The sequence below is a fragment of the Acomys minous genome, assembly GCF_964271855.1.
Source record: "Acomys minous genome assembly, chromosome: 17".
NCBI lineage: Eukaryota > Metazoa > Chordata > Mammalia > Rodentia > Muridae > Acomys > Acomys minous.
Window position 1 is genome coordinate 23669294 of NC_140500.1, and position 16842 is coordinate 23686135.

The 16842-nt window shown below is 39.6% G+C and overlaps 1 protein-coding gene across 2 annotated transcripts in view; it reads right to left on the reverse strand.

Annotated features, from left to right (window-relative positions):
- Nucleotides 1–16842, reverse strand: part of LOC311588227 (murinoglobulin-1-like) — a 212462-nt gene that overhangs the window by 104116 nt on the left and 91504 nt on the right. The window contains exons 9-13 of one of the 2 annotated variants that reach the window (XM_084765705.1): nt 12065–12182; nt 11803–11912; nt 10963–11121; nt 6624–6851; nt 6370–6442 (exon numbers count right to left, since the gene is read on the reverse strand). In XM_084765705.1, the coding sequence (XP_084621831.1) occupies nt 6370–6442; nt 6624–6851; nt 10963–11121; nt 11803–11912; nt 12065–12182 (688 nt within the window). The remainder of the gene's footprint in view (nt 1–6369; nt 6443–6623; nt 6852–10962; nt 11122–11802; nt 11913–12064; nt 12183–16842) is intronic. The other variant, XM_084765706.1, reaches the window with a different exon arrangement.

A 16842-nucleotide genomic window follows, 5' to 3' on the forward strand; every position in this document is an offset into this window, starting at 1 on the left:
AGCCAGAAGGGCCTGGACAGAGGTCCTGCAAACCCTAAGAGAACACAGATGCCACTCCAGACTACTATACTCAGTGAAAATTTTAATAACCATTGATGGAGAAAACAAGATATTTCATGATGAAAATAAATTCAAACAGTACCTATCCCCAAATCCGGCTTTACAGAAGTTGATAGAAGGAAAATTGCACCCCAAAGGGTCAAAATATAACCAAAACTATATAGGAAATAGATAACTACACCATCACAAAATCACAACCACACAAACACTTGACTGTAAAAAACAGCTAAAATGAAGGGACTTAACAGTCACTCGTTATTAATATCTCTCAACATTAATGGTCTCAATTCTACAATAAAAAGACACAGACTGACTGAGTGGATGCATAAACATGACCCAACATTCTTCTGCATTCAAGGAATGCATCTCACCCTCAAGGGCAGACATTACCTCAGAGTTAAAGTTTGGGTAAAATATTCCAAGCAAATGGTCACAAGAAGCAAGCTGCTGTAGCCATTCTATTAACTAACAACATAGACTTTCAAATAAAATTAATCAAAAGGGATGAGGAAGGACACTTCATACTCATCAGAGGTAAAGTCAACCAAGAAGACATCAAAATTTTGAACATCTATGCTCCCAATACAAGAGCACCCACATTTGTAAAATAACTATTAACAAAACTTAAAACACTCATCGATCCCCACACATTAGTAGTGGGAGACTAACACCTCACTTTCAACTGAAGGATAGGTCTTTGAATCAGAAACTAAGCCAGGAAATAACTTCATTAACCAACGTCATGAATCAAATGGACCTAACAGCTATCTACAGAACTTTTTACCCAAATGCAAAGGATTATACCTTCTTCTCAGAACCACATAGAACGTTCTCTAAAATTGATCACATAGTAGGTCACAAAGCAAGTCTCAACAGATACAAGAAGATTGAAATAATACCTTGTATCGTATCAGATAACCATGGTCTAAGGCTGGACTTCAACAACAACAGAAATAAAAAAGCCTACACACACATAGAAACTAAAAAACTTTCTACTTAATGACACATGGGTCATGAAAGAAATAAAGGAAGAAATAAAGGACTTCCTGAAATTCAATGAAAATGAACGAACCACATACCCTAATTTGTGGAACACAATGAAAGCGATGCTAAGAGAAATATTCATAGCACTAAGTGCCTTTAGAATGAAAATGGAAACATCCCACATAAACAACTTAATGACATATCTGGAAACCCTAGGAAAAAAAGATGCAGAAACACCCAAGAGGAGTAGATGTCTAGAAGTAATCAAATTCAGGGCTGAAATCAATAAGTTAGAAACAAAGAGAACAATTCAAAGAATCAACAAAAACCAGGAGCTGGTTCTTTGAGAAAAATCAACAAGATAGACAAACCGATTGCCAAACTAACTAAGAGACAGAGAAACACTATCCAAATCAACAAAATCAGAAATGAAAAAGGACACACTGAAGAAATACAAAGAACGATAAGAACCTACTTTAAAGTAATTTATGCCACAAAATTTGAAAATCTAAGGGAAATGGACAATTTTATGGACTGATTCCATTTGCCAAACTTGAATCAATATCAGATAAACAAATTAAATAGCCCTATTTCACCTATAGAAATACAAGCAATCATTGACAGTCTCCCAACTAAAAAGAGCCAACGACAGATGGCTTCAGCACAGAATTCTATGAGACCTTCAAAGAGGAGCTAATACCAACATTCTTCAAGCTACTACAAAAGATAGAAATGGATGGAACATTATCAAATTCTTTCTATGAGGCCATAGTCATGTTGATACCTAAACCCCACAAAGACCCAATAAAAAAAGAGAATTTCAGACCAATTTCTCTTATGAACATTCATGTCAAAATACACAATAAAATACTCACAAAACAAATACAAGAACATATCAAAGACATCATTCACCATGACCAGGTAGGATTCATTCCAGGCATGCAGGGATGGTTTAACATACGGAAATCCATCAATTTAATCCACCATGTAAACAAACTGAAAGAGAAACCCACATGATCATCTCCTTAGATGCAGAAAAACATTTGACAAAATCCAACACCCATTCATGTTTAAAGTTCAGGAGAGATCAGGAATACAAGGTGCATACCTATATATAATAAAGGCTATATATATCAAGCCAATAGCCAACTTCAAACGAAATGGAGCAATACTAAAAAAATTCCCTCTAAAATCGGGGTCCAAACAAGGCTGCCCACTTTCTCTATATCTCTTCAATATAGTTCTTGAAGTTCTACCCAGAGCAATAAGAAAACAAAAGGAGATCAATGGTATCCAAATGGGAAAAGAAGAAGTCAAATTATCCCTATTTGCAGATGATATGATAGTGTATATAAGGGACCCCCAAAATTCCACCAGAGAACTCCTACAGCTGATAAACACCTTCAGCAAATTGGCTGGATACAAAATTAACTCAAATAAGTCAGTAGCTTTCCTATATACAAATGACAAATATGCAGAGAAAGAAAATTACACCCTTTATGATAGCCACAAGCTATATAAAATATCTAGGAGTAACTCTAACCAAGCAACTGAAGGACTTATTCAGAAAAAACTTTAAATTTATGAAGAAAGAGATAGAAGATGATATCAGAAGATGGAGGGATCTACATTGTTCATGGATTGGGAGAATTAACATAGTAAAAATGGCGATCTTACCAAAAGCAATTTACAGATTCAATGCAATCCCTATCAAAATACATACAAAAATTTTTGAAGACATTGAAAGATCAATTCTCGACTTCATATGGAGAAACAAACAGCCTAGAATAGCAAAAACAATCCTATACAATAAAAGATCATCCAGAGAATACTCCATACCCAATCTTAAGCTGTATAATAGAGCAACAATACTTAAAACAGCATGGTACTGGCACCGCAATAGGCTGGTGGGTCTCTGGAATCAAATAGAAGACCCAGAGATGAAACCACACACATTTGGTTACTTGACTTTTGACAAAGAAGCCAAATCCATTCAATGGAAAAACAATAGCATCTTCAACAAATGGTGCTGGTCTAACTGGATGTCTACATGTAGAAAAATACAATTAGACCCATATTTCTCACCATGCACAAAATTCAGGTCCATGTGGATTAAAGACCTCAACATAAAACCAGAAACACTAAGTCAATTAGAATAAAAAGTGGGGAAGAGCCTGGAACACATTGGCACAGGAGACAACTTCCTGAACAGAACACCAAGAGCCCAGGCCTTAACGTCACCAATTAATAAATGGGACCTCATGAGGCCGAGAAGCTTCTGTAAGGCAGGAGACACTGTCAACAGAACAAAGCAACAGCCTTAAGACTGGGAAAAGATCTTCACCAACCCTTCATCTGACAAAGGTCTAATATCCAAAATATATAAAAACTCACAAAATTAAACATCACCAACCAAATAACCCAATAGAGAAATGGGGCTCAGAACCAAACAGAGAATTCTCATCAGAGGAATATCAAATGGCTGAGAAAAACTAAAAGAAATGTTCAGCGTCATAAGTCATCAGGGAAATGCAAATCAAAACGACACTGAAATTCCATCTTACACCCAACAGAATGGCTAAAATCAAAAACTCATATGACATCACTGGCTGGCAAGGATGTGGAGAAAGAAGAACACTCTTTCATTGCTGGTGGGAATGCAAACTAATACAACCACTTTGGAAATCTAACTGGCGTTTTCTCAGAAAACTGGGAATAGGTCTTCCTCCAGACCCAGCTATTCCACTCCTTGGAAAATGCTCCACCACACAAGAGGGACATATGCTCAACTATGTTCATAGAAGCCTTATTCATAATAGCCAGAACATGGAAACAGCCTAAGTGTCCCTCAATAGAATTGTGGAAAAAGAAACTGTGGTATATTTACAATATGGAATACTACTCAGTTATTAAAAACAAGGAATTTCCAAAATTTGTGACAAATGGATTGAACTAGAAATGATCATAATGAGTGAGTTCACCCAGAAGCAGAAAGAGTCAACTGGTATATACTCACTTATATCTGGACACTAGCCCAAGGGGCATGTCCCATGAAAGTCTTCATGTACCAGGAAAGTGTGCCAGAGGGGAGGACATCCTATTGGGATTTTAGGTGAGAGAAGCATGGGAGAATGGGGAAATAGAATGATCCAGAGGGTCCCAGAAACGTACAAGAAGAACATTATGACATGTGGATCAGGGCCCAGGGGTTCTGCTCAAACTATAGCACCAGCCAAGGACAATACGTGCAGTAAACTTCGAACCCCTACCCAGATCTAGATGATGGACAGGACATGATCCACTGTTGAGTGGAGAGTGGGGTCTGACTTTTATGCAAACTCTCCTGTCCCATTTTTGACCAAGTCCTCTTGATGGAGAGGCCTGGTGGCACTCCGAGGATGGATAGCAGGTTACCAAGAAGAGACTTGATAGCCTATGAGCATATACAGAGGGAGGAGGTCCCTCTCAGGCACAGACATAGGGGAGGGGATTAGGGGGAAAGTGGGAGGGAGGGAGGAATGGGAGGATACAAGGGATGGGCTAACAATTGAGATGTAATATGAATAAATTAATAAAACATTTTTTAAAAAGAGAGTGATAATTGAGTCAAGTTGTGGTAAAACTGAGTAAATGTCATCAGGATACAACAGGGTGATTTCACACATAAACTCACAGCAGCTATGATTCCCTGCCCAAGACCTTCAAAACATCAAGCCCTAGTCAGCATCCCAGCATGGATGGGGAGGGATTCTTGAAGATCCCCTTTTAGTTGAGGAGCTATTGAGAGCTGATAGCTACAGAGGGGAGGAAGAGTCAGATTTCTTCATGGATGCTGCCGGATGACCCTATAATGCACGCGCGCGCGCACACACACACACACACACACACACACACACACACACACACACACACGGGTAATACTGACCAAACTAAAACATGGAAGACATAAAGTAGGGAAGAATGCTGCAGAATATTTGATCCCATTGTGAACCCCGAGATTGTGATCTGTAAAAACCTGTTTCATGTTTGGCATAGTTGAGCCCTAGGTCACACCTTTAATCCAAGAATTTTCTGTTTACTGTAAACAGGTGATTAAGGTGTGGATCAGACCTTGGACACACCATTAATTCAAGAGTTTTCTGTACACCGGATTTAATAAATTAAGCCTAGGTCAAAAGTTAGATCAAGAAACCAGCTGACAGGGATTAAGTAGTAAGGAGGGACTATGAGAGAAGGGTATTTAAGAAAGCATGGATAAGGAGGCTTTTTTGGACTTTGCACTAGCAAGCCTTTGGCCTTGTTGTTTTTTGTTTTGTTTTGTTTTGTTTTGTTTTGTTTTTTTGTTTTTTGTGTTTTTTTTTGTTTTTGTTTTTTGGTTTTTTTTTTGGCCCTTTCCTCCTGGACTGTCAGCTGAGCTAGTGAGCTTTTTGGATTTTTCCTTCGAAGATGTGAGCTGAGTAGGAAGGTCAGCTGGGCTCTCTCTGCCTCTCTGAGCTGGTAGGTCTTTACCCCAGCATCTGGCTCCTGAGTCAACTTTGGTAAAATCAAATGGTTGGGATTTTCATTTCTATTACACTATGGAAGTGGCCTTGTAGAGGATCCAGGGAGGAGTTGGTGGGGATTAGTGGGAAAAAGGTATGACTTAAGTATATTGTATAAATGCATGCATCTTTCAAAGAATAAATAAAATGTCTTTAAAAATAAAAATGAAGGAACTGGAGAGATAGTTCAGAAGTTCAGATCACATGATGCTCCACTGAAGGAACCAAGTTTGATTCCCAGCACCCACACCAGACTGCTCAGAACTCTGTAATTCCAGATTCAGGAGATCCAGGGGATCTGATGCCTTTGGCCCTGACAACTTACCCCAAAGCACCACACACATAACAAAAAATAATGAAAATGAATCAAATACCCCAAGATCAGTGTAGCTAGAATAGTTTAATGACCAAGGCTGGCACCTTTCCGATTTTTTGGACAGATACTAAGATAAGACATTTTGCTTTGTTGTGGCTAATCTCTACATGAACACATAGATCCCTTACTTGAGGAGTGCTTTGTGTTTTCAGGTGCTACATCTTCAGAATAGATAGTTTTCACCATTGTTGAATGATACTCAGTTTAGGAATCTGAGACTTTTTTTCCTGAAGTTCATGGTATGAGTGATAATGTACATTTGATGGCAGAACCCTGAGCTCCTGCTGTGCAGTGTTTACAGAGACTTACACAAATCATGGCATACTTAGTTACTCAGTGGTGAGAGTCCACTGGTGAGCATGTGTGGACTCAGTTGGAGACTTGTTGCTGGGTGGGAAAAAAACTTACAGTTTCCTGGGTCTCGTGCCTCCATGTGGTGAGTGTGGCTTCCAGTTTGGATGATCTTGCCCTGGGCCATGACCTAAAATAAAAAGGTATTTTCCAAACTTACGTCTGTATTTTAGAAGGCTTTCTTCTCACTGATGAATCTACTGTGTGAGACCCAGGCAGAAATACCCAGCCCAGAACCCAATGTGTCAGGAGAGACGTGGTCAGGAGATGAAAGGATTCTTTGTATTTCTCAGCTTGGAGCCAGAACTCACCAGGTAGTAAAAAATGAGCTCTCTCAGCACTATCAGGGCAGTCCCTCTCAGAATAAAATGTGCCTGAACTGTGTGACTCTGGCTGCAGGGCAAGATGCCAACTTCCTTCTCAATGTAGACATAGCTCTTGCTGATGGAATAAACACTGTAGGCCACATGGTGTGCTACTCCATATTCTTCTTCCATGCAAGGGAAATTCCAACAAAAAAATTCCTCCTTGTGGTACACCTGGAGAATCAACAAATACTGTGATCAGATTGCCTACTCCGCAGAATCTCTCTTCTGTGATGAGTCAGCATACTTTCAATGACTGAGTATTTTGTACATTTTCTTAAAAAGGGAGATGATATCCCTTGGGTGAATTTATGACTAATGAATTTTCAAAATGGAGGCAAACATTATACCAATGAAGAGATAAAGGGGAAGTATATTAGTTTTCAAGACAAAGGGAGCATTTGTTGAGTATCTAATATATATGAAAGAATTTTTATAAATACAAAATTTAGTGCCTGACAAATATGCAAAATAATGGCAGGACTGAAACATTTTCATAGATTAATATGGTGTACTCTGACCACATGCATTCACTTACTACCCAATCCTATGTTTCCCACCAGCTCTCTTCTTTCTTACCCGGGCCTCTCTGCTTTCATTTCTATTCTTTCACATGATTCCACATTTGTGGGACAATAGGCAATGCTTTATTTTCTCTCCTAGTCTTATAATTTTTTTTAAGTTGACAATTTCTAAATCCATACATTTCTCTATAGACAAGATGGTTCTCTTTTAAATATATGAGTAAAAGTCTAGTGTGCACATATTTCCACTTGTCTCTGTCATCTCCTCCACTGATGGGCACTGGTGCTGGCTCCACTGCTAGCTGTATTGAGTAGTGCTGAGATTGGCATGGTGATGTAGGTGTCTTCCTCATATCTTAGCTTTGGTGCATATGGGAACTATGTGGATGTGGTACACCTGGACTGTATCCTGGTGTCATTTTGGAGTTTTATAAAAACTTTCAACTCAATGGACATGCTAATTTACCTTCACACCAGTTGTTCATATAGGCTCTTTTATTTCCAAAGCCTTGCCAAATCTCTTTTCCTAATCACAGCCATGTTTATTGGTGAGATGGCATTTCAACATAGTGTCAACTTGCATTTTCTTGATAGCCAGATGTGCTGAGCATCTGTGCATGTGTTCCTTGACCATTTGTAATTGGTGTCTTGAAAATGGATTATTATTGCATCTACTGAGAAGAGCGGGTGATTTTTAAACTGTTCTATTTATATGCTATTTTACAGTTCTCAGCTTGCAAATGTGACACCATTCCTGGATTCTTAGTATGAAATCAGTTGGATCATGGTACATTTGCTCAGTGTGTTGTTGAGTCTTGCATGGGAACATTTCAGTGAGGACTTTTATTTTATGCTCAATGGGTGAATCAGTCTGAAGAATTCTAGATTTTTTTTAATCCTCATCTAGTTTTGCTATCAGAGTTGTGCTGGATTCACAGATTGACTTTGGTGAAATTCCTCCTTTTGAAATTTCTCACAATAATATTTCCTTTTTGAAGTTTTGTTGAATTCAGCAATGAGTTTTTCTACTCTCAGCTTTTAATTTGCTGGGGCCCCCTTAGTTATTTCTTCAATTCAAATTCTCATTGTTGATCTGTATAGGTTATCTATTTTACAACATATTTGGCTCACTTTGGTAGAATATAAATATCCAAAAATTCATTTTCTTTTTCTGATTTTTCTAATTTATCAGAATGAAAGCTTTCATACTATTCTGTAAGAACCCTGTGCATTTCATCTTATGTGCTGAAGTGGCCTCCTCTGATTTGCTAATTTGGGTTTTAACTTTTCTGGGTTTAGACAAGGGCTAGTCACTTTCACTTATCTTTTCAAAGACTCACTTTTGGTTTCATTTGACCTCTTTGTCCTCATCATTACTTTCAGCTATATTTATTATTTCTTTCATTTCTCTAGTTTTGCATATGTCTTGTTCTAGTTATGCTAATGCCTTGAGGTGCAGCATTTACTTGGTACCTACGTGATTATTTATGTAGGTGTTCATAGTTCTCAGAGCTGAGTTCACTATAGACCATACGTGTTCTGGTGTGTTTTTATTAAATCTAGAAATTAAAAAGTTACCTTTCTGATATTGTCAGTGTTCCACCGATCATTGTCTAGAGAATTATTTAGGGGCAATATATTTGTGTAAGCCCTCTAGTTTCGGTTGTTATTGATTTACAATTATAGTCTCCTGTGGCATAATATGAATGATTTAAATTCTTTAAATTGGTAAACAATTGCTCCATAATCTAAAGTGAGACCTGTTTTGAAGAAACCCCCATCAGCTGCTGAGGGGATGTCTATTTCATCACTGTTGAATATAGAATTCTATAGATGGCAGTCAAGGCCATGAGATACAAGGTACAGTTTAATTTGAGATTTATTTTTGACTTTTTTTGTATGGATGATACATTTATTAATAAACATTGCATATTGAAGTTATTAACTTATATAATAATTTATTCCTAGTTGTGATTGGTTTTATGATATTTGTCAAACCAGCTTTTGGGGGATGTATATTTACATGTATATATTCTTGATAAATTATTCACTTTTTAAAATTCAATGACTTTATCTTATTTTGGCTTGAAATCTAGCTTAGCGTGTTGATACTGTTTCATTTTTCATATTTATTCTATTTTGACATTGCAATTTACACATATGTAGGGATGGTTATAGAACATCTGCTATTTTAAGGAGATTTCCTTAATGAGTGCCTCTCTTTTAAAGGCATTATTTCTTATAACCCTTTGGAACATGGAGGAAATTCAATGAATTTGTCAACACCAAACCAAAGCATTTACATGAATAAAATAAAAAACAATTAAAAATACCTACTTTTTCCCAGGGTTCAATAAATAGAAAGAGGAAGATATAATATAAATTAGCAGTTAAAGTTAAAAATTAAGATAAATTTTATTACTAAAGGAGCAAACCAGAGTCTGAGAAAAAGAAAAAAGAATGAAGATCAGAAAGAAAGGAAATGAGGCCCAAGTATGAGAAAGAATACCAAGTAACAACACAGTAAAAATCTGAAGTATGTGGTGTAAGTATTAGAAAAAGACAGTTGTGGGCAGAAATATGGAGGAGTGGTTCTGGGAGATAGAGAGATAACAGAGGGAAGAGGATCGGGGACCTGTATGAAAAGGCAACAATGAAATCTCTTACTTATTTCTACTCTGTTTTTTCTTTTTCTTTTCAGAAACAGGGTTTCACTGTTGCAGCCTTGGCTGTCCTTGACTCACTTTGTAGACCAGGCTGGCCTTGAACTGACCAAGATCTGCCTGCCTTGCCTCCCAAATGGCAAATGACTCTAGCATCTAGAAAGCTCCCAAACCGAAGCCATTTGACAATGGCTGACCTCCTAGTGAGCACCACACTGGTCCTTTTTTCCTTCACCCAACCTCCCACATACTAGGTTCCAATCCTTGTCTCTAGAGTCTATCTACTGTTTGCAAAGGGACCTGCTTTTAATATCTTTCTATGAGATAGATTATAATTTCCATCATTTAAATTTGTAGCAGCAAATGTGTGTGGGTCACCATTGGTTTTCTTCTACCCACAGTGGATCTCAGTGAGGAGCCTACTGAGCCAACTAGGGGAGAAGACCATTGGGAGTCAGATATAGAGCTGCAGGGCCTTCAGAGACCTCTGCTAGTAAGTCAGATAGTGGGGTTCTCTTCATGTGGTTCCCTCTTATGACATATCTGACAAAGCTATGCTTTATAGGGGGAATCTTTGTGTTCCAATTGACTGCAGACTACTAGTCTCCTCTACTATTGTAGCTCCAGATTGCCTTTCTAGAGCTTGCTGGATTTCTGTCTGTCTGTCTGTCTCTGTGTCTCTGTCTGTCTCTGTGCCTCAAGCATGGATTAGTTTAACATCAACCATATTCAGTTAAGCAATAAATGTCTCTTACTTGAGAATATGAGCACTGCATATTTGGGTAATGAATTTGAGGACATACAGTACATACATTGACTGAATTGGTAAAAACAGACTTTTAATCATTTTTGATTGAAGGTCCTGACTTGAGATATATAAAACTAAATAAAATAAGGAGACTGTGCAAAAGCTCATGTTCACAAGCATGTGCTCACAACATGTGCTCATACTTTTATTAATGATCAGAAACCCTTTGTATTTTGCCCTAATATAAGAAAATTTGGCTTAGAACATTTCTTTTTATTCAACTACGCATTACTGAGTTCAAGCTGTTACAAAGCCTCACTTTGTGTCTTGTGCCCTCAGTTCTTACTTACTGTGATACTGAGGGAATGACCCACAATGCGGGTGGTGTCGATGGAGAACTCTGCCAGGCCATGATGGTCAGTGGTGGTAGCACTGGAGTAGCTAGATTGTACTTTGAAGGAGAGTTTCTCATTTGGAATAGGAGCACCCTTGAAATCCTCGAGGCGGACCTAAATTGAACAAGGAAAAAAAGCATAGTGTAGGTATGGTCATACTACACAGATTGTAAGAGGAAAAACCTGTCTCAGCATTCTATAAAGATCCAAAAAATAGTACACCAACTAATTCAGCATGCAAAACAATTGTCTTACCAAAATCTAACACTTTCATGTCTACACCAATAAAACTGTTTGTGCTGTGAAAGCACAGAGGCCCAAAGTATCATATTCTTAACTCTTTGTAGATGCTCCATACTTACCTGTTACTCATAAAAAACTATTGACAGGTTCTGTGTGAATCTGAAGCCGTTGCTCAGACTCATCACAAGATATTTGTTGAGGTCCTGATGCTAATAGAGAGCATGGATTTATTATAATATGTAGCACGTGTTTCTTAATCATTAAAACACAGTGACACTCTGAGGTTTATGGTTTTCAAGTACAGTAATTATGAATAAAAATATGCTACTTATGTTTTAGATTCATGATTCTTGATGGCCTTTCTAAGTCCTGAGGTTAGTTCTAGGAATAGAAATCATGCACTCAAGCATGTGAAGGACAAGCTCTACCAATAAGCTACACTTCTCCTTTGGCAACCAACGACGTCAGGCAAGGTTAACATTGAGCAGAATGGCCCAGGGCGAGGAATCACCATACAGCTCGAGAGCATCTATGATCCAAAGAGTACTTTACTTTCACATGAAAGGGAATCCCGTGTCTAAAATGTGACTCTGCTTTCACAAATATGAGTTTGGTTATGATTTTTTCAATTTTCGTTGTTCCAGATCCACTGAAATACAATCCTAAAAAAGAAATTTGCAATAACATTGAAAGACAGTTAGATAACTGCTTGCATTCTATGTCCTTTTTCTACATCTTTTGCACCACCATCTTCTTGTGAACAGGATTCAATTTTCACAATTTCATTTTCCATATTTTCAGCTTACTCACATACCTGTCCCTTCTTCAAAAACTTTTGCATCCACATGAAAATACTGGTCTTGAATATATCTTCTATTTAGGTTGAACATAGTAATGCTTTCTTCTTGTGTGATGCAGCCTGTGTTGTCTAGCTGATATGCAAGATAAAAAACAAGGTGGATAGGGTTCACTGGTCAGATTGATGCTCAACACAGACCCTCATGTGAATACTTCTTTCAGAAAAATGAATCTTTAGTGGTGTACAGCATGGAGATCTGATCATAAACATGGGACACAGCTTATATTATTACTATCTTTAGTTAGTATTTGTTATTAGCATTTGTATTAGTATTTTTTATTACTAAAATACTTAGATAAGTAGTACTGGAACATCCAATAAAATAATAGGAATAAGCAAATAATTATCAACAACGACCCTAAATATATGTGATTTTAACTCTTTATTAAGAGGCAGAGGCTAGCTAGTTAGACTATTCAACACACACACACACACACACACACACACACACTCACACACCAAAAATAAAAGAATAGAAAGAGACAGATAAAGAAAATTCAAGCTTAGAAGAGGCAGGAGTATCAATTCTAATATTTGATAAAGTAGACCAGTCAAAAATCAGTTATAGGAAAAAAAGTCACTACCTATTAGTGAAAGGAATAAACAATGAAAAGAATACTGAGTAACCTTGTTAATGCATACAATTCCATAAAAGAAACACTAAGAAGCAAAGGACAGATAGGTCTAGATTAATAATAATGGGTGACTTTAGTACTACACACTCATTGATTGATCATCTGGGCAAAAAAATAACTTTCAAAGTGTTGTATAGAAATTTTACTTGACTTAAATATACCATATGGAAGGAGTCTCAGTAAGACTCAGGACACATACAAGACTTATAAGGCTCAGAATGTAAATAACTCACAAGGCTCAAAAAGTTCTTAAAACTGACAAGATCACAAGGCTATAAATAGGCTAAAAGTATTCATGTCTAACAAACCAGCCCCATAGAGAATTCTAAAAACAATACTTTGGACTGAAGAGGAGAACAAACATAGCTAAGAGGCTACATTTTTAAAAAAACGAATGAGGCTACAATTACTAAAACATAAAACAGGATTAAACACAAGTAGCAAAAACAACAAAATGACAGCAATCAACATGGACCTTTCAATGATAACATTAAATATTAATGCCCTCATCTCTCTAATCAAAATATAGGAGAGTTGAATGTATTAAGAAACAAAAATAGCTCAAGATGGCGGCGCCCAGCAAGCACTGTATCTGATCAACTGCACGGAGACCAGGGACTTGAATGAAGCCACAGACTGTTAAATCCAGAGAGCTTCAGGTGAGTTGGGTCCCGCACAGTGCAGACCACCGGCGGGCCTGGCCCCGAGTCAAGTACCAGTCCACGGAGGCCCTGAATCCACTCTCCGGTCGATCAGACGGAACCCACCTGCGGGCTGCAGCTGGTAGATAAAGCCGGAATTCAGAGTGCGGGTCGGATCGGTACAGGAGCCCCTGGCCGGGGGAAGTTACAGGGAATCAGGGGAAGGTCCCCTTGGTCCCATACATCCACCACACGCAAATCTGCCGAGGACCCCACGCCGCGTGGAAACACAGGCAACGGGGTACACCTAGTTTGGAGAGAGCAGCACCCGGCCGGCAGCGCAAAACTGCCCGCGTTGGAACAGAGCGCGAGATACGGAGCTGCTTGAGCCCATTTTACTCAGAGAGAGAGGCGCCCATCCAGAGGCGCCATACCCTGCCCACTTTGGAACAGGGCGCGGGAGTCAGAGCGGCTCGGATCAGCCTGACTCAGAGAGAGTGACCACAACCTGTGGCGCCAAAGCAGGCACTCTTTGGAACAGTGTGTGGGAAACAGAGCTGGTGGGATCCGCCTAGATCACAGAGAGCGGTGCCCAGCCAGAGGCCCCATACCCTGCCCACTTTGGAACAGGGCGCGAGAGTCTGAGGGGCCTGGATCAGCCTGACTCAGAGAGAGTGACCACAACCTGTGGCGCCAAAGCAGGCACTCTTTGGAACAGTGCGCAGGAAACAGAGCTGGTGGGATCCGCCTAGATCACAGAGAGTGGTGCCCAGCCAGAGGCCCCATACCCTGCCCACTTTGGAACAGGGAGCGGGAGTCAGAGCGGCTCGGATCAGCCTGACTCAGAGAGAGTGACCACAACCTGTGGCGCCAAAGCAGGCACTCTTTGGAACAGTGTGTGTGAAACAGAGCTGGTGGGATCCGCCTAGATCAGAGAGAGCAGTGCCCAGCCTGAGGCCCCATACCCTGCCCACTTTGGAACAGGGCGCGAGAGTCTGAGGGGCTTGGATCAGCCTAACTCAGAGAGAGTGCGCCCAACCTGTGGCGCCAAAGCAGGCACACTTTGGAACAGTGCGCAGGAAACAGAGCTGGTGGGATTTGACTAGCTCAGAGACAGCAGTGCCCAGTTAGGGGCGATATACCCTGCCCACTTTGGAACAGTGCACGGGAGACTGAGCTGCTTGGGTCAGCTGGTCAGAGATAGCAGCGTGTAGCCAGCGCATCCATACTGGGTCCATATTGGAACAGAGCACAGGGCCTGAGCCTGCAGATCCCAGCTGTCAGAACCTAGTGTGGACACTACACACAGCATAGACAGGATCTCCCACCCCCTCGGGAAAGGCTGGACACCTCAGAGGTGTGTATATGCTGGTTTAAAAGGCGCATTTAGCTCAGTGGATCTGAGCGAGGCAAGGTCTGAGATACAGGTCTGTGTGTAGTGCAGGCAACTGAGAACAGCTTGTCCATTCAGAGCTTGCCAGCCTCGATCTGACACCCCACAGCATTAGGCCTGATTCACAACACTAACGTGAAAGGAACCAGTCAGACGCCTACTTCTGCTGACCCATCCCAGAGAATAAGGTATAGAACAAAGTCTCCAGGAGTGGAAACTAGGTCACCTGCCTGTGTCAGGAGGAAAACTACCTGATCCCTACAAGCAAGAGCACGCAACCAATAATCATTCACCAACTATCCACTCTCAACCAGTGAAAGTCACCAGAAGCTACCTTCCAACATCAGAGACACCAAAATGACAAGAGGACAACGAAAGAATGCAAACAAAACCCAAAACAGTTTGGAATCTCCAGATCCCAACAATCCCAATGAAAGCAACCCAGAGAACCCAAAAATAATAGAAATACAAGAAAATGACCTCAAGTCCTTAGTAAGGAAGATAATTTTGGAAGAAAGGAAGGAAATCTGTAAACAACTGCAGGAGGAGGCATCCAAGCAGGTGGAGGACATAAAAGAGTCATACAGAAAGGCACTGGAAGAATTTCAGGAAAATACAAACAGACAGATGAAGGAAATAAAGATAACACTTCAAGATCTGAGGACAAAAACGGAATCTATGATAAAGGAACACACAGAAGAAAAATGTGAACGAGAGACCATAGAGAAGAAAGCAGCCAACAAAGAGATGGCCTTCTCAAACAGAATCCAGGAAACAGAGGAACAAATCTCGGGACTTGAAGATACAATTGTAGAACTCGAATCAGCCATCAAAGAAAATGCTAAATCAGAAAAGTTCCTAACACAGAACATCCAAGAAATCAAGGACGCCATGAAAAGAAGAAACCTGAGAATAATAGGCATTGAGGACAGAGAAGATGCCCGACTCCATGGCCCAGAAAATATCTTCAACCAAATTATAGAAGAAAATTTTCCCAATCTGAAGAAGGAGATGCATATGAACATACAAGAGGCCTATAGAACACCAAATAGAATAGATCAGAACAGAAAATCTTCCCGCCACATAATAATCAAAACACAAAACATACAGACTAAAGAAAAAATTTTAAAAGCTGCAAGGGAAAAAGACAGAGTAACATACAATGGCAAACCTATCAGAATTACACCCGACTTCTCAGCTGAGACCATGAAAGCCAGAAGGGCGTGGACAGAGGTCCTGCAAACCCTAAGAGACCACAGATGCCGGGCTAGACTACTGTACCCAGCAAAACTTTCAATAACGGTTGATGGAGAAAACAAAATATTCCATGACAGGAACAAATTCAACCAATACCTATCCACAAATCCAGCATTACAGAAGCTACTAGAAGGAAAACTCCACCACATAGGAATGAGTTACAACCAAAACTACACAGGAAAGAGATAACTACACCATCGCAAAATCACAACCTCACAAACTTTCAACTTGAACAAACATCAAAATGAAAGGACTTAGCAATCTCTGGTCATTAATATCGCTGAACATCAATGGTCTCAATTCTCCAATAAAGAGACATAGACTAACAGAATGGGTGCATAAACAAAACCCAACATTCTTCTGCATCCAAGAAACACATCTCACCCACAAGGACAGACATTACCTCAGGGTAAAAGGGTGGGAAAAAATATTTCAAGCTAATGGTCACAGGAAGCAAGCAGGTGTAGCCATCCTAATATCCAACAAAATAGACTTTCAACCAAAATTAATCAAAAGAGACGAGGAAGGACACTTCATACGCATCAAGGGTAAAATCAACCAAGATGACATCACAATTCTGAACATCTATGCTCCAAATACAAGGGCACCCACATTTGTAAAAAAAACTATTAACAAAGCTTAAACCACTTATTGATTCCAACACATTGATAGTGGGAGACTTCAACACTCCACTCTCATTGAAGGATAAGTCTTGGAAACAGAAACTAAGCCGAGAAATAACATCACTAACCAACACCATGAATCAAATGGATCTAACAGATGTGTACAGAACTTTTCACCCAAACA